Source organism: Zonotrichia leucophrys, chromosome 20 (genome assembly GCF_028769735.1).
Source record: "Zonotrichia leucophrys gambelii isolate GWCS_2022_RI chromosome 20, RI_Zleu_2.0, whole genome shotgun sequence".
Classification (NCBI taxonomy): domain Eukaryota; kingdom Metazoa; phylum Chordata; class Aves; order Passeriformes; family Passerellidae; genus Zonotrichia; species Zonotrichia leucophrys.
The window spans coordinates 6,993,299-7,018,123 of NC_088189.1; the positions used below are offsets into that span (position 1 = coordinate 6,993,299).

At 58.4% G+C, this 24,825-nt stretch overlaps 1 protein-coding gene across 3 annotated transcripts; it reads right to left on the reverse strand.

Moving 5' to 3' along the window:
• Nucleotides 1-932: 932 nt before the first annotated feature.
• LOC135456126 (tyrosine-protein phosphatase non-receptor type substrate 1-like) lies at nucleotides 933-16,610 on the reverse strand. Of its 3 annotated transcripts, XM_064729807.1 has the most exons (10): nucleotides 16,383-16,552; nucleotides 11,444-11,573; nucleotides 5,199-5,315; nucleotides 4,956-5,068; nucleotides 4,436-4,747; nucleotides 3,975-4,322; nucleotides 3,617-3,715; nucleotides 3,182-3,206; nucleotides 2,760-2,799; nucleotides 1,715-2,095 (listed from the first exon to the last, which is right to left on the reverse strand). In XM_064729807.1, exons 1-10 carry the CDS (start codon nucleotides 16,408-16,410, stop codon nucleotides 1,841-1,843), a joined length of 1,467 nt encoding a protein of 488 aa, XP_064585877.1. In that variant the 5' UTR covers nucleotides 16,411-16,552; the 3' UTR covers nucleotides 1,715-1,840. The 3 variants fall into 3 exon arrangements, with proteins under 3 accessions (XP_064585875.1, XP_064585877.1, XP_064585876.1); XM_064729805.1 differs by having other exon boundaries at nucleotides 933-2,095; nucleotides 4,956-5,315; nucleotides 16,383-16,610; XM_064729806.1 differs by having other exon boundaries at nucleotides 3,182-3,203; nucleotides 4,956-5,315; nucleotides 16,383-16,530.
• Between the last annotated feature and the right edge of the window lie 8,215 nt (nucleotides 16,611-24,825).

The following is a 24,825-nucleotide window of genomic DNA, read 5'->3' on the forward strand; positions in this document are numbered from 1 at the left end:
AGGGTGCTGGCAAGGTACCCCCTGCAGCAGCAGGCAGGGGAGACTCCCTTGGGAATCACCACTGCTGCCCAGCTGGGAAGGGGCAGTTGTGCTGAGGGCAGGGGGCAAACTGTCCCTTTTCTGCTCAGTGACCCCTCCAGCAGCAGCTCAGAGCTGAGGAAGCCCAGCCTGGGCAGCAAGTTCCCTTTTGACTGTCTGTGTAGCCCCACATGGCAGTTCCTGGCTCTGGTGAGACAGTTCATGCCCCAGACACATCCCAGGCACCAGCTCCAGCTTGGGAAAGGGGGGAGGTCACTGCAGAGCACTGAACACTCAGCTCACTCACAGCACAGGCTGGAGCCAGCACCCAGCCTGCCTGCACACCAGTCTGGGCACCCCAGCTCAGCTCCCTGCCCATGGGGTGCACTGCTCCCCTCCCTCATGGTGCCCAGGGGAACCAGCACCACAGCCCCCATCCCAGCCTTGACCTCCTGCCTTCCCTGCAGCACACACGACAGGGCTGTGCAGGACGAGCCCTCCTCTCCTCCTGCCTGCAGGACACACAGACCCCCAAGCCCACCCTGCAGCCCCAATGCCAGTGCCAAGGTGACCCCCCTGAGCACAGGGACACGCTCACGTGCGGGAGCAGCACAGGACTTTTCACTTTTATTATAAAAATATCTTGCAAGCAAAAAGAAAAAAAAAAAAACAACAAAAAATGTCTGTACAAGCAGTCACATTGCTCCCAAAGCACCCCAAGGACCCCAGGTGCCCTCAAGCCCCCTGCACTTCCACTGCTGCAGGAGCCAACAGAGGGTCAGACTCCACACGGTGGCCCAGGTAGGGGGCACAGGGAAGACATTTGTCCCCATGGGTGGGCTGGGGGGAGCCTGTCTGGCCCCCAAGACAGAGCTGGGGTGGGGGGAGCATAGAAGTCTCTTATAAACTCTGTAGGGTTTGGGGGATTCTTTACTGAGGCCTCGGTCTTAATTTTGCACATCTTATTCTAGTGTTAAGTACACAGCAGTACACCCACGTACAACACAAAACATTGGGGGTTTCAGCTCTAAAAATTAACAGTTACATGTCAAACAGTCAAAACATGTTACACGGTACCTGCGGGGAGCTCCCGGGGGGAGCCAGGCTGGGGGGGCCCTCGCACGCTTTGTACAAGCCTGGGGCAGCGCTGGTGGGTCCCAGGGCAGGGCAAGGCTGAGCACAGGAAGGTGATGATGATGATGAGGAGGAGGATGCTTGGTGCTGAGGAGCCAGACCTGGAGCTCCCCTGGACGGCAGGGCGGGGGCCTTGGCTCGTTGGCCTTCCAGCCTCTTGGCCTTGTGGCGAGACAGAGGTCCCGCAGAAGGGACACTTGGGAAGAGAGGCGGACACTCGGGTCCTTCCTTTAAAGCCAGAGTTTGGTGTCCAGGCGTGGTGGCAGAGCCCCAGAAGGCAGTGTGGGGGCCCTGCTGGTCCTGGGGAGCCGTGGGCCAGGCAGTGGCATCCCCATGAGAGCTGGTGTGGAGGCACTGTACCTGTCCCCTCAGCGCAGCTGGAGCTTCCCAAGGAGCTGCTGCTCCGCTGGCTGAATCTGCTTGCGGGCAAACCCGGCACACTGAGGTTGAGCAACCCTTGATGGGGGTCCTGAAGGGATGGAGCTGGCAGCCCCAGGACCAAACTGCCCCCAAAAACCATGTCTCTCTGGATGGAAGAAGACCCCCACAAGTACTGAGGGCTCCATTTCCATCCTAAAACACAGGTACCGCAGCGCATCCTCACATCGCTCCCGCTGCTTCCAAGAGAACAGTCTTAGGGAGGAGCAGAGCTGTTCCCAGCAGGACAGGGGGTCCCTGCAGCCACTGCTCACTTCCTGGTGATCTGGACGCTGGCATACTCGGAGCCAGCCTCCTCGGGGCGCGGGGCCGGCCGCTTGGGCGCCTTGCTGAGGTGCACCATGTCCAGGTCGGCGTAGGTGAGGTTGTCGTCGCCGTTGGGCGCCTGGTTGCTCTGGATGCAGGCGTACTCCGACTGCTGGCTCATCTCCACCATCCGCCGGATGCTCTTCCTCTCCTTGTCGAAGTTCAGGTCCGCGTAGGTCAGGTTGTTGGGGTCGGATTCCTGCATGAGGCACCAAGAGTTCCTCCTATGGAACGATGCCCCTGGACCCACAGCCCTGTTCTGGAGTCAATCCCACTGCAGCTCGGCCCGGGGCACCTCAACCTTGCTTCTATGGGGGAACAATGCCAGCAGCCACCACCCTGAAGCCATGCTCTACCCCATGCTACAGCTTCACATCGTGAGCCACCCCATCACCCTGCTCTGGCTTCAAAACCACTGCCACAATTCCAGAGCTGTCACTGAAGCCACTGCATCCCAGCAAGGCCAGACTGCCCAGTGATGCCCACGTGGGAGCTGGCAGTGCCTGGGTGGGATGGACAGATTGCTGCTGATCACGACTTCGCTCGTAGCTGCGTCACCAAATGCAAAATAACTCCACAAATAGCCTGGCTGGCTATCGCACAGCTGGTTCTCCAGGCAGCACCAACCCAGACTTTACTGGGAGGAGAAGGAGAAGAAGAAGGAGGAGGAGGAGGTGGTGGAGGAGGGAGGGTGAAGGCAGAAAAGGTTCAGGGAAGTGGCTATCCTCTTCCTGGGGCAGCCTCTCTTCCACCTCTGGCCACAGAGTGGAGACACTGAGATGTTTCACTGAGAACCACCACCCTCCACTCCCATCTCCAGTGGCTCCCAGCCACTCTCCCTCCCCAGTCCCAGCATCACCCACCTGGGTCGTGGCCTCGCTGCTTTTCTCTGGCTCATGTAACCTGGAAGGAGGGACAAGAACAGTCAGATGGATGGAGGGTCCTGTTGCCCTTTCCCTGGTGATGGAGCAGCTGGGGAGGTCAGATGCAAGCCAAGGTCCTTGCAGCTGCACCCAGCAAGACAGGTCCTGAACATTGGCTTGTGCTGGTCCAGCTGCCTCTCTGCTGGCCAGAGACCAGCTCCCACCATTCTGCTCAGCCCCACCACAAGCAAAAATCCCCAGAGCCCCAGCTGGGGAGATGGGCAGAGACTGTGCTCCTGCCTTCCCCTTCACAAGTTTTGGGGATACAGCTCTGTCCCAGTCCTGAGGGACTCTGTGGACTGGGGGTGTCTAGCTCAGAGTTCCCACAGGTTACCCAGTGACTAGAAGAGATTTGCACTCACCTGGCAGACGGTGAGCTTTTACCTGCTGAAAGAGAAGGAAAAAATTAGGAAAAAACTTAGGGAAAAAATAATTCAGGAAACAAGATAAACGCCCCATTTCCCTGGGCACAGAGATCACATGCAGAGACTGCTTCAAGGACAAGGACATATCTTTTCCCAGAGGCAAATGCTTGCAATTCCCTGGAGTTTCAATCAATTTCATTCAGGACTGCTCCTGGGGGAGCACAGGAGGTGCAGGGCAGGATTCAGACCAGCCAGAGTTTTCCCTGCAGCCTCAAACAACATGGGCAGCTCTATCCATCACCCCACTGGGCAGGACCTGCAGCTGCACTGCCAGGAGTTATTGTCCAATAGGGCAATGTGAAACACATGGGAAAGAGAGGAAAAACGGGGTTGGGAGCAGCTGTCTCCCTGCCCCACACTTGGCTCCCTTACCCTTGATCTGCTTGGTCCGGATCAGGTACAGAATGGCAGCCACCAGCAGGGCCAGCACGGTGCAGACCACACCCACCACGATGTAGATGAGCATATCATCTGAAACATCAATGAAAAGGTCACCATGGCCCAGGAACGTGGTACCACACAGTCCCAGCAGCCTCACAACTGGGACTGGCCCAGTGATGCATGAGGCACCAAGGAGGACAGCTCAGTGCCTGCCACCGTCACATCCCCCAGCCCCCTGATATGGAGATTTGGTCCTTCAACCAGATTTTGACTGGGGCTTTGAGCTTCCTCAGGGGTGACACCACACAGCCACCCTGCCAGGCACCCCATCCCAGCAGCTCTGACGCACCTTTATTAATCTGGAACTTGTTGCTCAATCCTCCCAGGGTTGGGTTGGAGATCCACAGGACGGCTGAGTAGTTGGCAGGGGCCTGGCCATCGTGCACCACCCTGCAGGTGATCGTGGACCCGTTTTTCTCCTCCGTCGCTTGCACCTCCACCCGGCTTCTCAGCTCAAACAAGCCCCGGGACACCTCCAGTGGCCCAGAGAGGTTCTGCCCCTTTATCTCAATCCCATTCTCCAGCCAGGAAACAGACACATTAGGTGGGTAAAACTCCTTCAGGAGGCAGGTGAAGGCCACGGTCTTGTTCACCTCAGCGGGGCTCGGCTCAGGCTGCACATCAATGCTGGGAGGAACTGGGAAGAGAGGCAGAGCTTGGTGTTTGCTGTGCCCCGCAGGGTGCCCTGCCCTCCTCCCAGGGACCCCAGCCCCACAGAGCAGCACCCCCATGCGAGCCCCCAGCCCTCACCTCTCAGCACCCTGCTGAGCCGGAAGCTCCCTTGCAGCGGGGCCGGCAGCGTGGGGTGCGTCACCTCACAGGTGATCTGTGAGCGGGCATCGTCCTTCTGCAGGGCCACCTCCACTGTGCTGGACATGTTGTAGGTTTTCATCCTTGACTGAGTGACCTGGGGTGGCTGAGCCGTCATGGAGTTGCCGTTCTTGGACCATTTCACGCCAATCTTGTCAGGAAAGAACCCTCCAGTCGTGCAGGTGAAAGGCACCGACTTATCCGGCATCGCTCTCTGCTCAGGCCCGGACACGAGCGGGGGGCTGGGTTTGGCTGTGGGGAGAAGCACGGGGCCCTCAGACCAGGCTCTGCCCCCTGCCCAGCCCTGGGCCTGCCTGGAGCAGAGTCTCACACAAGGGCACGGGGATGGCCCATGGGATCCTCTCCTGGAGCAGCCCTGAGCCCCTTCCCCATCCCTGCTCCAGCTGAGCAGAGCCCGCTGGGTGGCTCCCAGCAGGAGCTGCTCCAGAGCCCCACTCACCTTGCACAGTCACCTCGGTGCCACTGCCACGCCTAAAGAACTCATCAGCACCAGTGCTCCCCTTGACAAACTTCACACAGTAGTAGGTGCCCATGTCCTCAGGCTGGACGTTCCTGATGTGGATGGTGAAGTTTGTGTCAGACCCAGGCACTGCCACCGTCACACGGGAGGAGGGATCCTCGTTATTGGGGTCATAGACAGTCTTGCTCCCACTGCCCAGGCCTTTCAGCCACATCACAGGACCTGGTCCAGCATCTCCAGATGCGATGCAGTTCAGGGTGAGATTGTCCCCCGCTGTCACCGTCACCTTGGCCTGGGGCTGCTGCAGAGTGAAGGCCTGACTCGCCTGGGCATCCACACCTAGAGAAAAAAGAGACAAAGTCTTGCCTGGCACCACACATCCAGACTCCTGACGGTTCTCCCAGCCCTAGGACAGGCTGAGCACCCCAGGTGATGGGCTATGGCTACACTGCTCTGCCTGCAGGGCTTGGCAGCAGAGCTGGACAGAGGTTTGCTTGGTGACTGTGCTGAGCCCTGTACAGATGGAGCCCATCCCAGCTGCCCGTGTCTCCAGCACGCTGGGCTGCCTCCCACAGCCACCTGGCTTTGTCAGCCAGGAGAAAGAAGCACACAAAACGAGATGCTCCAAAGAGCCAGCTCCCATCACCAATGTGATACTGCATTTTCTATCCTGAATCTGTCCCATTTTTGCATGGAATCCCAGCCCTGGTGATCCCAGCAGAGCACAGCCAATCCCCCACCAATGCCAGCCAAGCAGGTGCTGTTCCTGCTCAGCAGCAAGCACAGGGAGACATCACCTTTGGAGCATCTCCATACCACTGGTCCCTAATCCAGTCACTTGTGCCACACCTCCCTGCACAGACAGACAGACAGTAACATCCCAGATAACCCTCACTACACACCCATGGCTTACCCAGGGGTTAATTTTGTCAGTGCTTCCTATGCCAATATAGTTATTGCAACCAAATTCACACAAGATTTCAGTCCTGGTCACTGCCTAAAGGAACAGTTTTTTAAGCTGCATGGGGAGAGAAGTGGGGGAACCACTTGGATCCACCTGCTGGTAACAGGTGGCTGTGGCACCCAGAACCAGTGTCATGGTCACACAGAGATCTCTGTGTTTGAGCAGGTAATGCTGAGCAGCACGGGGAGCACATGGACCAGCAGCCCACATCCCTCACAGCAAAATCATGGAATCACAGAATCCTTTAGGCTGGAAAAGCCCTAAGATCGCTGAGCCCAACCATTAAACCAGCACTGCCCAAGCCCCTGACCAAACCACGACCGCAAGTGCCACATCCACACATCTTTTAAATAACTCCAGGGATGGTGACCCCACCACTGCCCTGGACAGCTCTCTTACCTTTTCAGTGAAGAACTCTTCCCAAATATCTAACCTAAACCTCCCCTATACAACTTGAAGCCTCCTGTCCTGTTGTTTGTTATTTGGGAGAGGAGAATGACCTCCACCTGGCTACAGCCTCCTTTCAGGGAAATCCAGGACAGCAACTCGTGCCAAGGCTTCCCTTGGGACCCAGCAGGATAATCTCTGGCTGGATGCTCCCAGGAGGACCTGCTGCAGGACAAGCTGCTCTGACCCCTCTGGCCACAGCTGGCTGTCACAGAGACCAGAGCTGATTTTTGGCAGCTGTTAATCCCTCCTGACTCACAGCGGTATGTGCTGTACCCACAGATGTTTTCACTGTTGCACTGTGTGTGGAATTACTCAATCTCCATGGTCAGAATTAGCAGGAGCAGTTTCTCCAGACTGCCCCAGTTAAAGGCTTTTTGCCCAGGGCACCAGTCCACAGCATCCTCAGCCAAAACCTTCAGGCCTTGGTGTTTTCCTTTGAAGCCATGTCAGGGTTAACACACCAGCAGCATTCAACATGAGAACAAGTTTTTCCCACAAAACAAGCAGAGAGGGACAGAGTTGGTTTGTGTCACGTCCAGATGAGTCACTCACTCTGAGCCTTGGTCCTGCACCTGAGCAGTGGCGCCCTGAGCACCTGCAAGACAACCCTGTGTTTCTCAGATGACACCAAAATTGTGGGGAGCAGCCCTGGAGCAGAGGCCTCGTGCACTCCATATGCTGAACACAGCACTGACACAGGGCAAACACCACCAGATCTGCTTCTGTGGCAGCTCCTGAACTTCTCCATCTCCTGCTGCCGAGAGACCTTTTGCAAGAAATGGTTGAGAAACACACAGAGGAAGTTCACAAGCACAGAAGCATCATCACATCATCTGTCTCATGCCAACCCACTGCACGTGGATGTGACACAGGCAGGGACCAGGCTGCCACAGGCACAGAGACTGGCACCCCCAGCCCTCCCAGGTACCCAGGGGGCCACAACACCAAGCACTGGCTCCACCAAACTGGGCAAACAAAGCTCATTAGCAGGCAGCACTCAGCAAAGCAAGGGACTGCGGCCACAGGAGCAGGGCCACCCCCTCCACTCACTCTGTGCCCTGTGATGAGTGAGTTACTCACTCTTCCCCTCTGCAAAAGCAACTTCTGTGGAGTGGTTACCCCCATGAGGGTCCCCTGCACCGGACAGAACTGCCTGCACGGCCCCACAGAGCCCAACCTGAGCAAGCCGAGCGCCTCCTCCTCATCCTCCCTCTCTCCATCTGCCCATCTCCCCATGAGGCACGCGGTGTGCTGAGGGGGAGAGCTGGGCAAGTGCCTGCTTTGGGACCCCAGAGCTGACCCCAACACCAAAGAGCGTCAGGGTGGGCACTGCTCAGCTCCAAAGGTCATTTCTTGACTGCAGTGGAACATTGAGCTGAGCGTGGCTGGGTGCCTTGCCTGTGGCTGGTGGGCAGCAAGGGCTCCCCACCACCTTGGCACAAGGGTCCTGCCTTCCTGGAGCCGCAGGGATTTATCCCGGCAAGCAGCAGGGATCTCTCCCAGGGTGCAGATTTGCAGCCACAAGTGGATGGTGTGTATGCATTCCACAGCCCCGAGCTCACATTCCCTCCTCACCGGGGCAGCAGCGTGCCCGCCTCCCCTGCGCAGGGATTAGCAGGCACAGAGCGTGCTGTTGTCCAGGGACAGGATGCAAGGTGCTTTCCTGCTTTCCTGACTGCTGCTGCTCCCAGAGGATTGAAGGGAAAAAGGGCTTCATGCTGCCGGCTTCACTGGCAGCTCTTGGTCACTGCACAAGAGTCACACCATGAGGCTCCAGGCAGCCCCTCAGACAGGACTGAAATGGGGCTTTGGGGTATTTTCCCTCATGTTCTGCTCTGCTGCCTCAGAGACCCTCACCCAGCTCTGCTCAGATCACCCTGTTCAGGATTTCTGATCTATGACACAAAGCTCCAGCCAGATCCACCACAGAACACCCCAACCAGGACCACCCCATACCTGGCTCCTCCACTTCCTGCCTGCATCCACCACCCCAACCAGGACCAGCCTGACCCCTTCCTGCTCAGAACGACCCCAACCCCCTGCAGCAGCTCAGAGCAATGCTCCCAACCCCTCCACCCCAAAGGGAAAACACAAAGGGGAAGTCGGCAGAAAACCCCAGAATACATTAGTTAGAAAATGCAAAGTTTCCACCAAAGCTTCTTTCCTCTTTCTCCCTGAACACAGCTTCTCCTCACATGCAGCTGATGCCTTTCCTTCCCCTTTTGAGGTGCTCACCCAGTGGGAGTGGGAGTGAGAGCCCAGCCAAGCTCCCTCCCAGCAGCTCACGATGTGCTTGTGCACCAGGAGTAGGACATTCAGGGGCTTCAGGCCACAAAAACATGAGACACCACAATTTCTGTTTCCCTGCTTCTCCCCTGCTGCCTGATGACACCTTTTTCCTTAGATTTCAAGCCACTAGGAATTGGAACACGATCCTCTTGCCCCCAAGATCATGGGGAACTTAGGTGCTCTGACCCTGTAATCTGTTCTATCCTACACTCCAGAATTAGCCAAGGGTTTTAGAGCCCTGAAATGCATCACCTGACAGTTCCCACGTAGGTGGGAGCACCCTCGCAGTGCAGACCCAGAGCACTTCCAGCCCAGAGCAGAGGCAGGAGCACGATCTAGCAGAGCCTGCCTCCTTCCCCTTATTCAGTTTAATTTGGGAGCAAAATAATCCCAGCTCTCGCTGCAGTGCAAGTTTTCCATGTCGGTGACACATTTTTTTCTATATTCCACCTTTTGAAGTATTTGATATTGAACAGATTGCAAGAGGCCGGGGTTTAATTCAGGAGAGGCTGCTTGGATGCTTCCTGGTAAAAATAGATTTTTTTCCTCTGAAGGAGCTGGGTAAGGAGCTCCGGGATGGCTGCGTGCTCCAGAAACAACGTGCAGCTGGTCACCGGCATCCCAAGCCCCACAGTCACTCACTGAAGGAGCAGGCCAACGGGCAGGGGAACCCCAAAATAATCTTGCTGGAATTTCACCTGCAGCAGGGCTGCCAGGGGCGGAAACTAACAGGTGCTGTCTATAAAAGGCCTGGAATCTGCTGTTTAGGGAAGGCAAGGAGAGCCCTGGGGATAGCTGCTGAGCCCAGAGCAGACCCCAGGGCGCTCAGGGAGGGCTGTAGTAAAGGCTGTGCTTCACATCCGCGACATCAGAGGAAGCCTCAGCTCACAGGCAGCCTCCATTTCCAAGCTCCCCTCCTCCAGCATCAGCAGAAATTCATCCCAAGAGCCAGAGCCCCAGCAGGAAACTGAATTCCCCTTTGGAAGAGGCTCTGCGGAGCACAGCTGAAACCTCTGTGGGGACAGACCGGCCTGGAAGGGCTCTGCAGGGCACAGTTCCTCAATGGGGCTTTGCTGTTTGGTTTCCCACATCTCGCTGCCTTTGCCCCACAGGAAGGTCTCCTCCAGGACCTTTCCTTTTCCCCTTCACTTCTGCAGAAGCTGTCAGAACAGCCGGCAGTGGGAGCCTGGGCCAACTCTGCTGGAGTTCAGCTCAGTTTGAGCCACGGCCCAGGAGGGATTCGCCATATGGAAAAAAAAGACGTGCACGTTTGCACCTAAAATCAGGGATGCAAACCACTTCAAAACACCAGGGTGGTTTTTTCCCATGGCTGGCTCAAAGAAATGGGGTTCTTACTCCAAGACCACATTTAATTAAGTTCAGGAGCTTTGCTGGAGCTATTCTTTCACGCAGGAAATCGCAGTGGCTCACTGGGAAGCCGTACTCACCGCCAAAGCCTTCTTGGCTCTCAGCAGCCTGAGTTTTCAGTTTGGGGCCAACACTTCTCAGTTGTGATCAGGCGACTCAAAGCAAGGAGCGTTGTGCTGAAAGCATTTGCTTTCTACCCAAGTTCGCATCCAACTCTTTGCCCAAGCAAAGCTTTGATGGTAACTATTTCAATGGGCTCGGGAGAATGCGGGTTTCCCCCGCGGAACCTGGGCTGGGCTGCTTGTAGTGGGATCTGGCTGGAAGGGATGGGGTTGGAATTGAGCAGAAAGCTCAGCAGCGAGATGCTCCTGAAGATGCATCATTATTGCTGCAGGTTTGCCTCAAAAACCCCGTCCCTCTTTGGCAGGGAGAGCAATTCCTTCGAAATCACCCAAAACGAAACACCCTAGAAAGGAAGCATCCTTGAAAGCAGCAGTCAGCACAGGGCTCGGTTCCTGGTGGGATGAGAGACTTCCCGCTGCCGGCAAGGGAAACAGCCAAGAGTGGCACACTCTGACTGGTCCTTTGCAGTGTCCCCCAGCTTTTACAAGGGTTTGGTGGAGCCATGAGCCTGTGGGAGGTCTGGGGCACCCTGAGGCGACACAGGACTACACGGCCAGAGGTGTTGCAATTCCACCGCCTCAGTGCCCAACAGCTGAGAGCCCACGGTGGGGTGAAGCAGGAGGGCAGCAAGAAAAACAAGTTCTTGGCAGAGAAAACAGGCAGCCCTCACCAATGCCCCCTCCACTACCATCTCCAAGTGGGAATTCCGGCTGCTTGCTGAGTTTTGCCTCACCCATAGCTGGCAGGGGGTGCTCGCAGATGGGTGGGAACAACATGCCTCTTCATGCCCCTGCCGAATTCCCTGCCTCGCTGGGAAAGGGCATGTCTGCCTGCCTTGAAGTTGGGTTTGGGAAGAGGCAAGGGCCCCGCGGGAGCCCCTCGGCCACCGCCGCTCTCTAGGTCACCGCAGAAAGGTCAAAGCAACCGTGCGCGGAGAGGCGGCGTCATGTCGGTACCGGAGGTGTGCGGGGAGAGGATCGGGGGAAACGGGGGACAGGGCAGGGAGACAAGGGGGGCACAGGGCAGAGGAGAGGAGCAGGGAAAAGGGGGGAAACAGGGCAGAGCGGGGAGAGGAGCTGTGTGGGAGGGAAAGCTGGAAAACAGGACAGAGGAGGCAGGAGCAGGATGGAAAAAAGGGGGGAAACAGGGCAAAGCAGAGGAGAGGAGCAGTGAGAAAGGGGAGGACAGGGCAGAGCAGGGTAGCAGGGTGGGAGGGATAGGGAAGAATAGGGCTAGGAAAGGAGCAGGAAGGCAGGCAGGAGCCATGGCTTACCGGGCAGGGCGAGCAGCAGCAGGCACGGCAATGCCCAGGCGGTACGGCCGGGATCCCGGGGATGCGGCTCCATCGGTGCGGGGAGCGGAGCCCGCGGCTTCAGAGCGCGGCCCCGCGCCCGGCTCGGCGGCTGGGTTTGATAAATAAAACAAATTAAAAAAAAAAAAAAAAAGAAAGGCAAAAAAAAAAAACAAACCAAAAAAAAGCAAGAAGCGCAGAACTGCAGCTGGCGAAGGAAATCGCCCTTCTCAGCCCCAAAATGAGGAAGGAGGCCGGGCTCCCCCCGTTCTCCCCCCGCGGCGGGCGGGCAGCGCACACGCACGCACCGACACGGACCCGCGGCCCCGCCGCGCCCGTGGGCACCGGAGCGGGCTCGGGGCCGCTGACGGGGCCGCCGCGGCGGGGCCCCGGGCGGGCGCGTGCCCCGGTGCCGCGCGGAGCCGCCTCCCCCCGCGCCGCGCCGCCTCCGTTGCCGTGGTACCGGGGAGGGACCGAGCCGGCCCCAGCTCCGAGACCCCTCCGGCTCCCAGCAGCCCCGGTGCGGCGCCGCTTCCCACCGTGGCGGGGGCGAAGCCAGCCCCGCCCGCCCCGGGCAGAGTCCTCCGGTCAGCCCGGTGTGCGGCTGCCTTAAGGTGGGCTGGGAGGGGATCCCCGGCACCGGCCGCCAGCAGCCCCGCGGTGCCCGGCCCCTGCCCGCCGGGACAGAGCGAGGCGGCTCCGTGGCCCCTGGAATGGGGGCTGGGGATCCGCTCACTCGCCACAGGCTGCCGGTGTAGGCAGCGCTTGGGCACGGCCACAACACACAGCCCTGCATCCCCGAGCTGGGAATGGGGACAGGAGCACACAGGGATCACAACACACAGCCCTGCATCCCCGAGCTGGGACTGGGGACAGGAGCACACAGGGATCACAACACACAGCCCTGCATCCCCGAGCTGGGACTGGGGACAGGAGCACACACAGCCTTCGGGGTCCTGAACACACAGGGACCACCGGGGCTGAGCCAGGACCGCCCGTGGCAGAGGCACAAACAGCACACAGTGTTGGGGTGCCCAGTGCCCTCCCAAGGGACAGGTGAGCCCATGGCAGAGGCACAGGGGGTGTTTTGCCGGTGCCACAGGGACAGGTCAGCTTGGCCCACAGGGCTCAGGGCCAGGAGGGGACACTGGTGCAGCACAGACAGGCACAGGGTGGATGGGGAGGGAGAGGAGATTCCTGCCCAGAACGCTGGGAGAATGGGGACATTCCCGTGATGTCCCCTCCGAGGGAGCCTGCAGCAGGCAGAAGCAAGACTCTGAGGACAAGGCAGCTGTAGTGGTGGGCAGGGCTGAGGAAGAGGCTGTCGGGGTGTCAGCATCCATGGGATTCGTGTCCCTGCACCGCCCTGCTTCTCCCTGACACCAAGTCCTTCCCAGGGGAGTCACAAGGACACATTCTCCACTGCCTGCACCTGTCACAGCTTCTCACACCGCCCAGGGGCACTTCAGCCAGGCCAGGCCAGGTACCTGGGATGCCAGGTGCGATGCTGGCAGCTCCCAGCACCACCCCACTGTCCCCTCTGCCCTGGCAGGCACGGGGCAGGCGCTGCAGAGCAGGAGCTGCCAGCCCACGCAGCTCACACCATCACTCTCCCACACTGGGCCGGGTCCCCGAGGACAGCGCTGGGTGCACACTGGAGGACCCGCTGCCGGCTCCCCCTCCTCCTCCTCTCCCTCCCTCTGCAGGCAGCCGCCAGGGCTGTCGGTTTTATTTAGAGCCTCGCACAAACACAGCCGAGATATCTGAAGTGACTTGGCACCATCAATCTGCGCACGGCGTCCGCCCGCGCATCCCCGGCCCCGCCAGCCTCCCCCTCAGCCCCAGCTACGCCCATGGGGCACATCCAGCCTTAATTTAGCGCTGCTGGGACCGGGAACCACTCCCCAGGCTTCTGCACCCACCTCCCTCTGCCATCCCCTGGCAGCTGGAGGCTGCACTCAAGCGTTGTGGCCAGTTCTGATCCCGCTGGAAAAACTTTTGTGGCCAGCAGCATTGGTCCTGGAAAGCCCAGCACAGCCATCATTTCCCTTCACAGAGCTGGCCAGAGTGGCCAACAGGGAGCAGGGGTCCAGAGGAGCACTTGGATTTGGCCTTTTGTGCACAGCAATAATTTCTTTGCACAGGGATGGGACACAGGGAGGACACATCACTACAAGAGGGACACTACACCTCAGAGGAAGCAAAGGTGCTGAGCTCTGCTCTCTGGTGACCAGTGATAAGCCTCCAGGGAACTGCATGAAGCTCTGTCAGGGAAGTTTGAGGTTGGTATTGGAAAAAGGTTCTTCTACCACAGGGTGTTTGGGTACTGGAAGAGGCTCCCCAGTCACAACCCTGAGCCTGTCAGAGTACGAAAAGCATTTGGACAATGCTCTTGGGCACAGAGTGGGGTTCTTGGGGTGTCCTGTGCCAGGACAGGAGTTGGACTTGCTGATCCTTTGGGTGGGTCACTTTCAGCTCTGGATATTCCACAGGATTAGCAGTGGATTGTGGAAGCCCTGCAGCTACACCACCATGGGCAGCGCATCCCACCCAGCCCAAGTCCAGGAGCAGAGACCCTCAGGGCAAGTGAGTGCCCAGCATGAGGGCAAATGCCAGGGACACACTGCAGCCGTTCACAGCCACCTCTCCTGGTTTATTTTTACATGGAAGCACAGATCCTGGAGGCCTGGTTGGCTTCAGCCTGCCTGGGATGCTCTGCTCGGTGTGGAAGGTTCAGACAACCTGTTCTGAGGCGATTTCAGAGCAGAGCCAGCCTGCACACAAGCAGCAGCCACCGCAGAGCGCTCGGGAAGGGAAGTTAGAGCTTTAAAAAGCTCTGCAAGAGAAGGTACTGCACAGAGCAGATGGTGCGGCGCGAGCTTCCCGGGAAGAGCTGCTATTGCTCCCCATTAGGAAGCATATGGGCAGGCTCAGCTGCCTCCCCTCCCACCCATGGCCCTTCCACTCTGCATCACAGGGGCCCTGCTCCAACATGAGAGGTCTGGAGGATTCACCCTGTCAGGGCAGCCCTTGCCCTGCACTGAGAGCCAGGGAGAGAGAAGCATTTGGCTCCTTGCGCTCCTGAGACAGAGGGACAAGGCAAAATTTTGGGAGTGCAACTCTGCCATCATCATCATCATCCTTCTGTACAGAACACCCACGGTGAGCAGGAGGCTGCAGCACTGCTTGGCAGGCCGGGCAGCAGTGCCAGGCTCTCTGTGCTGCCAGCGGGCACCCAGGCTGTGCTTGCTCTGCAGCATCTCCCTGCTTCAGCTCAAAACCCCTGCTCCGGCAGGGAGGATTCCAGAGACCCCAGAGCTGGGCTCTCCCTGGCCCCAGGAGCTGGGCAGCAGCCAGCATGGGGACAGGGCAGTGTTTCTGGAGAGCTTTTCAAGAATGAGTTGATTTTCACAGCTTTGAGGCACAGTGAGGAACTCACATCACGCTGCTAGCACCTGTTTGGGGAAGGCACGAGCTCCACGTGGGCTGGGCCAGGCTCAGCCACCCCTGTGGGTTTGGGTGCTGGGCAGGCAGGGGTCTGCTCCCCTTCCCTATTCCCAACCACAGGCTCAATGTCCTTTTTGCATTCCCAGCTGGGCAGCTCTGCAGGATCTGCTCCCTCACCCATCCACACACAGGGACCCCCAGCCAGAGCAGCAGCACCCCATCTCTTGTCAGAGCCTGGCAGCATGCAGTGGGAACAATTACAACACCAATCCCAGTGGAAAGTCCTGCAGCACTGGTTTTGCCCAGACTGTTCTCTCATGCCTTAATCAGCTCCTGTGTGATCCTCTCCCAGCCCGACTGCCCCCGGGAGCAGCGGTGCCTCCCCTGGCTGCAGGGCATTCACAGGGGATGGAGCTGGGAGAGGCTCCAGTCCCTGCCCTGCAGGGCCAAACCTGGGCCTGCCAATGAATCCCATTTCACTGAGGGAGGTGGCTGCAGTCTTTCTCTGCCTGGAATCCCCATCCTAGCAATGGGGTGGCACAGTGGGCAAAGCACCAATAGCCTGAGTGGCCACATCACACCTGGACACAGCAGCTGTCCCAAAATGCTCAGTCCACCCTTCAAAATCCAAACCAGCTTAGGGATATAGAAAAAAATACCAATACTTTAGACATCAGCCTGGAAAATACCCCAAATTTAGCATCCACAGGTGCTGTTTTGGGGCTGTGGGCACAGAGCCATGCCCAAGCACCAGTGAGCAGCCAGTACTTATGGGAGCCCTCCACAATAATGACTCAATGCTCTTAAAGGTCTTTTCCAACCTCAAAGATTCCTTGATAAACCAAAAAACCCAGTGCCGCAGGGACTCACCACCCTGGGGAAACTCAGAGCCAGCCTGGCCCGGTCCCAGCCACCACCACCTCCCAGCCCAGCCCCTGAGAGGTGCTACTTTCACAGCTCACCACAACAAAACACCCTGTGGGACCACATCAGAGCACCAGGCCCACACAAGGTCTGTTCTGGCACCCACAAGACAGTGCAGCCTTCATAGTGCTTCATGTTCCCCCCATCCATCCTCCAGCTTCAAAAACTAATTCCAAGACCCCTCCAGCTTCAGATCCAGGTGGGCACATCCTCCAGCCTCCCCCCACCCCACCTCTCAGGCTTCAGTCAGCACCCAGAGAGGGCTTTCAGCTGGGAGAGAAGCACAAATGTCTCTTGAAGCGGGGAGCACCAATTACACTGCTGATATTTAGGGCTTCCAGCACAACAAATGGAGCTGCAGCTTCATTAGGTACCTTGCCAATTTAATCCGAGACATGCAGTACAGGGGAAGCTTAAATTAGTTTATCTCATGTTAACTTATAACAAGCAATATGTTAATGTGGGCATGGCTTTCATGGACTGTGACCCAGGGAAGGGGCACCCACAGCCCTCTAAAAGTGGATTTTAGAAGCAGGGGTATGTAGCCTACCTGTCTCCTCATACTCCTGTGGTAGCATCCACCATCATAAACACTTGCAGCCAGGGAAGGGGTGCATCACATCACCCCCTTATATATGGGAGAGACCCTGGATGAGCTGCAGGGGCCTCGTTCAGGGCCCTGGTTGCCAGGAAAGGGTGGGGTAGGCTGTGCAGGATGCTCTGTGGGCAGCCTGTGCCTGGGTTTGCTCCTCACCTCTTGAGGGGGCTCATGAGAACTACCTGTAATTGATTTAGCCAAGCTTTTATTGGGTGATTTAGGAGTTACAGCTGAGTTATATCAGCTCTCTCAGGTCTTTGTTGGGGCTGTGGGGCACAGTTGGTGTAGGCTGGAGGTGAGGTGCTCCTTGGCATGGGGCATTTTCTGAGGAGGCCCCTCTGTGCGCACTGCCTGGACCCCTTATTTCTGCCCCCTCCTTAGGGTTTTGAATCACAGCCCACTTAATTTTAGTGTCCCTCTACCACTGAATTAATCCCCAGCACTGCCAGGATCAGCTGGTTCCCTCCAAGCCCCTGCAATGACAATGAGGGAGGGCTGCAGCTCTGCCTGCTCAGCTGGGCTTTGCTGGGTTGGGGTGATGCTCTGAGTGTCCCCATGGCACACTCACACTGTCACCCTGGCCTTCAGCAGTGGCAGCAGAGCCCAGTGTCAGCCCACCCACCCCCATTAGAACATCCACCATCCACAAGCAAGCAGGAAAACCCGCAGGCTCCAGCAGGGACTGTATCCACAGGGCAGCTGAGCCATCCTGGGGCCGGGCTGTGCTCCCAGGCTGTGCCAGCCAGCAGTGGTGTCCCGTGGGATGCTGCAGAGCAGGGAATTGCCCGGGCTTCCTTAATGCAGCCCAACACAATCACACTGCTCACACTCTGGGGGAATTCCTCACGGCTGTGTCAGAGCAGGAAAGGTGGCTTATATCCTGTGCCTGGCCTGGAAACGGCCCTGGCTGACCTGAAGTGAGGGGTTTTAGGGTAAAACTGCTGACAGGCTGGGAAAACACAGCAGCAGCGTGGGCTGGGAAGGACAGGGCTGGCAGTGCTGGCGCCTGTGCCCGCCGAGGTGCTGCGAGTCCTGGCAGGGCTGTGCTGACCTTGGCTGGCAAACAGGATCCTCCCCTTGCCCCAGAGAAGGGTTTGCTCTCTGTGTGGGTCTGCAACACGTGCACAGCCCCGGGACTAAGCTGCACGGGAAGTGCTGCAGTGACCATCCCTGGAAATGTCCAAAAACATGTGGATGTGGCACTGGGGACATGGTGGGTTGGCAGTGCTGGGAGAATGATTGGACTCAATCTGAGGGGGCTGTTCCAACCTTAACTGATGACAGGGACAGGGCACAAGGGAGACCCTGCTCGGGGCAGCTCAGCAGGGACACAGGGTGGCCTCAATCCTGCACCCTTAGTGCAGTGGCTGCAAAACTGGGAGATGTCTGTGCTGTCTGTATGGGGCATGACTGGGCTCACCCCAGCCCTGATGGGCTCCAGAGCCACAGAGAGCCTTGGTGCCCACCCTGGGACCCTGCCCCAGCCCCAGGAGCAGAAATGCTGTGGAGGAGGAAGCAGCAGGAGCAGGGGGGAGGGCAGGCAGGGTGCAGGCAGAGCTCCAGCCATGCAGGGACAGTTCAGAGCTGGGTGTTAATCATTGATGGACTCCTGGGAGCTGTTTAAACTAAAGCCTCCCTCCCTGCTCTGGAGGGGGAAGTTCTGCACCGTGCTGGCTCCTGGGGATGTGGTGGCAGTGCCAGCACCCAGATTCCCAGCACACAGCCAGCCCCACAGAGCAATGCTGGAGAAGACCTTGATCTCCCCTTGGTGGTACCAGCAGGACTGTGGTGGAGCCTGGCCGAGGGAAGAGAGATACCATCTCAGTTTCCAATGCCAGTTGTTGGGGTTTTTCTCTGCATCCTCTCCAAGTTCTTTGTTGATTGCAAATCGTTATCATGAAAGCGCATCCGAGGCTGCAGCAGCAGATAACGCTGGAGCTCAGAGAGGCTGCACTGCCTCAGAGTCCTGCGGCAGCTGCGGATGGAAATAAAACTGCTAACGTGGGGGATTGATCATGTTCAGCCAGCTCAGCCCATTGCTTCCTGCTTGGCAGAGCCCTTGCTGTGAAGTGCTAAAATCCGGGCTCAGAGGTGGGATTTGTGCTGTGGAACCTGGCGTGTGGGCATGGCCCCTGGGATGCCCCATGGAGGGCTGACACATGGCACATGAGGGGTAGGAGACCTGGTATGACCCTGTGCCACTCTTTACTGCAAAGGAAGGTGCTGTGTCCAGCAGTGGGGACTTTGTGGGGTCATTTGCTGGGTCTGATGCCTCACAGTGGGAATGGCACGACTGCTGGCATGCAGGGGGGCTGCACCCCCTGAAACAGCCAGCCCTTGGAAGAGGATGCTGCCCAGCCCTCAATGCCATCCCCAGCTCTCCTGCCAGGCTGTCCCTGTGTCACTGTTCCCATGTTGTCCCCATAGCCGCCCCAAGGCTCAGGAGCCACATTCCAGACCTGTTGGCTCTATTTTGGCCCCGTTGAGACTCAGTGCTCTCAGATCTGTGGGGCTGGGCTTATTCTTGCCCTGCTGGAGAAAAACGCTTCTCCGTGGGGTTTCTCTTGGTCTGTCCTTTTTTTTTTTAAGTTGAAAGCAACAAAAATCTGGGGGATTATTTCTGGTCGGCAGGATCCACCATGCTCCCGGTGACTGCATCGCTCCGAGGGGCTGGCCCTGATAAGAAGCTGCAAATCCGAGCTGCCAAGCGCTGCCATCCCGCTGGAGCCTTGGAGGGGGATCAGGGATTTAGAGGGTCTGTGTGATGTCTAACAGGTTTAGAAAATATTGCCTGGGATTATCCACTGGCGGCGGTGCCCAGAGACCTCTGAGCCGCGGCGGGTGCCGGCACTGGCTGGTGTTTGCTGAGGGGGGTCCTGTGTGCTGAAATCTGATCTGAGTGTGCCCGCTCGCCTTCGTGGGCACGTTCCCTCGTGTGCACACGCGTGGCTGTGCAGGAGCAGCGGCTCTGGGGCTGTGAATGGGGCTGGTGGGGGCTGAGCCGTGTCCGACCCCCGTGGCTGCCAGCCCCGTGCTGGGTCTGGGGTGCCAGAGGGGTGCTCCAGCCTTCGCCGTGCTGCAACCCTGTAAGGGCAGCTCCTGACCGCCAGCGTTAATGATATCCACCCAATTAGCCCAGCCTAGCCGCAAGGATTAGCGGATGGAACCATCATCCCAAGGCGTAAGCAGTTAACGCTGCTAATTAACCATCGCGTGAATCCCAGCCCGGGCACAGAGCGCAGCGGCCGCGGGCAAGGGGCGATGCCCACCCAGCCGGGCTCCGGGAGACCGGAGCTGTTTACGGAGAATTCGCCGGGCTCGGAGATCCGTTATTTTTACACGTTGCCATAGCTACTGATGCCATTATAAAATTAAGCCTGAACCATGTGGAAGAAATGGATCTGTCAGGAGGAATTATTTTCGGGAGCGCGCTGTGGGTCCGAGCCCAGCCGAGGGGTGATGGGGGTCCCCGCTGGAGGCATCCCGACCACGGGCACGTCCCTGCACCGAGGCGCCGGGCAGGCTGCGGAGCTCCGGCATCGCCGGGAGCCACCGGCGCCAGCACAGCCCCTCCGGGCTGGCAGCAGCGCTGGGCACGTCCAGGGCGAACAAAAGCCCGCTGAGAGGGAGCTTTCAGGCCGTGCTGTGCTCCCTCCCGCAGCGCCTGCTTTCCCCCTTCTCCTGCCTCTCTCAATATTTTTCCCTTTCCCTGCACTTCTCTGCAGAGGGACACTCGTGCGGGCTCGGGGCAGCCAGCGCTGGGGACACGGCCAAGCACAGCCACGCTTTAACCTCGCTCGGTGCCGGGAGGGACAGCGAGCTCCAGGGACCCCACAGCATCCTGCCCTCAGGACAGGGAGCTCCAGGCACCCCACAGCATCCTGCCCTCGGGACAGCGAGCTCCACAAGGAGTTTCCCTACCCTGAGCTCTTCTGGCTGGACAAAACCCCCTGGAGCATGCCCAGGAGCATGCACAGCTCACTTCAGGTACAATGTACATGGGGATGTTGGAGGACCAGGACCACACCAAGAGCTGATCCAGCATGAAGAGCCCTGGGAACTCCAGTGCAGGCAGAGCCCGTCTCCCACCCACTCTGGGACCCTCCCTCGGGCACTGTCAGGGCCCAGCCCTGCAGCTTGATCTGCCCTCCCGTGCCGGCTCCAGAGGGTGATTGTCTTTGGGCAATGTCCCGTCCAACACTGAAAGCACAGTGTGACTCTTTCTTAAGCACTGGATGTTTCTGTTTGTCCCATGGCCCTGGAAACCCCTCTTTAATCACTGCCAGAGCCTTGGCCTCACGGTGTCCTGCAGTGCAGGAGCACACGGCCAAAGGAGCGTTGGGCACAAAGGATGTGCGTGACACTTCTCAGTTTCACTGCCTACCCCTTCCCCTTGTGACTGAAGAGATGAGGAATGGTCCTAGGGCAGCCCCCCATCCACTCCACACCCCTTCAGCTCCAGGGATTTAATGAAAATTATTCCAGGTTGGCCAGAGAGGTTCCCAGCAGCAATAACTGCAATAACACAACCTCCTACTGGGCACCAGAGAACCCACAGGGAAAAGCAGCATCCTCCAAACACCTTCAGCTCTTAGCTAAAAGCCCTGGTCTGCAGCCTGGGGGTCCCAGTTTGCTTCGTGGGCCTGGCTGGGCAGTGCCTGGGAGTCCATCTCCTCCCTGAGCACCCCAAGTGTCCCAGTGCCATGGGGGGCTGCCCTGTACCCCAGCTGTCACTGGGGCTGTGCCTGGGGGCTGGAGACACCCCTGCTGTTCTGGCCAGAGCCCTCACTCTGTCAGGAGGGGACGAGGCTGGCAGTGAGGCTGTGGCACAGAAACTGTTCCTATGACAACCCCAAATCCCAGACCTGTTTATCCCCTTTGGTGAAAATCCACAACAACCGTGAAAACAGGGAATAAGACTCAATAGTAAGAACTGAAATAAATCAGAACCAGTGTAAAGCATGTCACCATTTTACTCTGGCTTCGTTCCTTTCCAAGGAAAAGCCTGAGAAACAGGGAGCTGCAAAGGGGTGAGCTCACAGATTTGGAATTTGAGGGAGCAGGTTCCAACTGTGCAGCATCACAGGACTTCTCCCTCCTGTTGTCTCTTCTGGAAGGGACCCAGCCCAGGCTAGCCAGCAGGCACAAACAAGACCCATGAGGCATTTTTGGGGGACAATCAAAGTATCTTTGACACTGTCTCACTCTCTCCAACCCCCTCAAAGCACCCAACTGCTCCTCCAGCTTCTGCTGCCACACTGGCACAATGTCCCCACGGCTTTGCCTGCTCCCCTTGGTATCATGGGGTCCCTATGGCATCAGGAGGTCCCCAAACCATCACTGGCTGCCTGTAGCACTGTGAGGGCCCTGTGGGGTCCCTGTGGCATCGGATGCTCTCAGACCTGTGGCTGTTTGGGTTATGCTGACGTGCAAACAGACTGGCCTGTCTCTCCCTGGTGACTTGTGGGCACCACGGTCTCACGGAAGCAAGGACAGGGATGGGGACAGGGCTGGGGACAGAGCAGGGGCACAAGGATGTCTTGGGCAGAGACAGCCACAGACCAGGCCCTTGGCTGGAGCTGCTGCCCTGTCAGACCAGCTGGAGCGATGCCTGCTCCTGGGGACACAACATCCCCTGGGCACCCACCCTGTGACAGGCACTGCCTCTGTGAGTGCCTCTGCTTCCCATGGCTGAGCCAGAGCACCCCAGGACAGGGCACAGGGCATTTATCCCTGTCTGTCCCTTGGTCGCCTTGCCCAGCCTGGCCCCAGCACAGCTCAGCATTGTCCCATTCCTCGTGGGTGCAGCCAGCCCTCTGCTGTCCCCAGGACACAAAGGAGGCACCTGCATCCCCCATTTCAGCCAGCCCGTGCACTGACACCGTGCTCTTCCTCGGTGTTAATTGATCGCTGCTCCCCTCCCCTGGCTGCCCGGAGCAGCCCCTCCCATCCAGGCTAATTGCTCCTGTCACTGTGTGCTGCCTGCTGGAGGCTCAGGCTCCCCTTGGCTCCGGGCACAGCCCACGCTTCGCATCCCGGCTCCCTGGCACAGCGGGAACAGCACACCATGGTGCAGACCATGGCACAGACCGTGGCACACAGCATGGTACAGACCACAGCACACCATGGTGCAGACCATGGCACACACTGTGGCACACAGCATGGCACACACTGTGGCACACTGTGGCTGACACTATGGCACACACCATGGTACAGACCATGGCACATACCGTGGCACACACCATGGCACACACTGTGTTACACACCACAGCACACACCATGGCACACACCGTGGCACACAGCATGGCATACACAGTGGCACACTCCATGGCACACACTGTGTTACACACCACAGCACACTCCATGGCACACACAGTGGCACACACCGCTGCCTGGCAAGCCCTGCCAGCCCTCTCACCCTGGCACCTCCAAGGGATGTTTCCCACCTCCTGGCATCAGGAGTGGGTCAGACGCCAGAGCAGCCCCTGGGCATCCCCTGGCAGCCCAGAAACCCATCAGAGTGCAGCCCAGATCAGCCTCCCCAGCCCTTTTCCTTGGCCTTGCCATTGCACAAGGTCCTGGCACTGGGCTCACACACCATGCTGAGGGACAGTCAAGGTAAACCTGGCATGGCACCGCCCCAGAGTGTCCATGCACAGGGACAGAGCCCAAACCTGCTTGAAGCCAGCGTGTTCTCTCCCCCTGGGACACCAACACTGTCCCAGTACCCATCCAGGCACCACCTCTGCTCTGCCCCAAAGTCCCCAGTGGTGGCAGCAGGAGCCTGGTGGTGCCAGCCCCAATCCCAGCACTGCCCTGTGCCTCCCCAGCAATGGCAGCTCCCGGCCTCCCACACACACCCTGGGACCAAGCAGGTCACTCAGTGGCATATGGCAACCAGCAGCACCAGGAAAGCAGCCTGGATGAGCAGTGAATCCATGACCCCAGCACTGCCTGGTGCTGCCCCCTGATCCAGGCTCTGCCCCCCAATCCAGGCTCTGCCCCCCAGCACGCTCCTACCTTGTGTCCGTGCCCAGGCGCTTGTTTGTGCTTTCACTGCCGGCACACCCCAGGCTGAAGGCTTAAAGGATTTTCCTTTAATAACCACTAAATCCCTCCCCTGGGCAGTAAGCTGCAGACCTGGGCCCTTTCCTAGGTGCAGAGCATTCTGCCGGTGCTCTGCTCACTCCCTGCTTTGCATATGCTCCTATCGAACTGGATTTCCCCCCCTCCTGATTCAGCCCCGTGCTTAAAAAGCCCTAAATCCCCTCGAATTTCGTTTCCTCTGGTCCTCGAGGTCTATCCCCGGTTTCGGTCTCACCCACGTATTTTACATACTCGTGTTCACAGCCTTGATGGGAGATTTCTGCCACTTTTGGTGCTGTCCCTGCACAGAGCCTGGGCAGCCCAAGCCCTGCTCAGAGCAGCCACTGCCTCAGCTGGGAAATGATCCAGGGCCTGGTCATGGCTCCAGCATTTCTCCATCACTGGAGAAATGATGCTGGGAGAGGCTTCATCCCAGCACCCCAACCCTCCCACTGAGGGAGCCAGTGCTGGATCCCTGACCTGGCAAACTCATCACCACCACCGTGCCTACAGGGTGCTGAGTGTCCCCTGAGAAAGGACTGGCTCCAAACTGTCCCCACTTCACATCCCCGGTGCAGGTGACTCACATTCAGTCGTGCAAATCAATTTCCGTAGTGGCTTTTCTCCCCACTGTGAAAATTTTGTCCCCTCAAGGATCTCCCTGCCAGCCTCGCTCCCCTGGGTCACACTGTCTTGTTTCACTTCTCTTTTCTTATTTCACAGAACAAAAGTAGATAAAGCTGAAAACTGGTGATCGTATCAACTTTCAAGGTCACAGGCAGCGGTGCTGGCAGCAGGTTCCTCTGCCTGGAAAGTCTGTTTGGGGCTCAGTTCCTCCTGCCAAGGAGGTGCTTGCTGGGGCCACACGTGGTGGGAGCTCAGCTGCCACAGCTGGGACATCATGGCTGTGGGGCTGTGTGTGCTGCCTGCTGTTGCTGGGGGCTGCAGCAGTGCCCAGCGTGGAGTGTGACCTGCAGCCTCCTGCCACGGCCACCTCGCCCCTCTGGCTTGCTTCCCTTGGAGGTGGGCACCACCAAACATGTGGGCACAAAGCAGGGAATGTGCACAGGGCAGATGTGCACTGAGCAGGGGTTCTGCATGGAGCAGATGTGCATGGAGCAGGGGTTCTGCATGGAGCAGATGTGCATGGAGCAGATGCAGGTTTTGTGGGACTGGGCAGGTTCCCTCCCTGGGGCAAGTGGGAGTTGGGAGCTGAGCAGGGGCTTGGCAGTAGCAGAGGGGTGGCACACATCCCCCCAGGACCCTGCAGGACTGGCACTCTTGCTCTTGCTCTGAGCACAGCAGGACT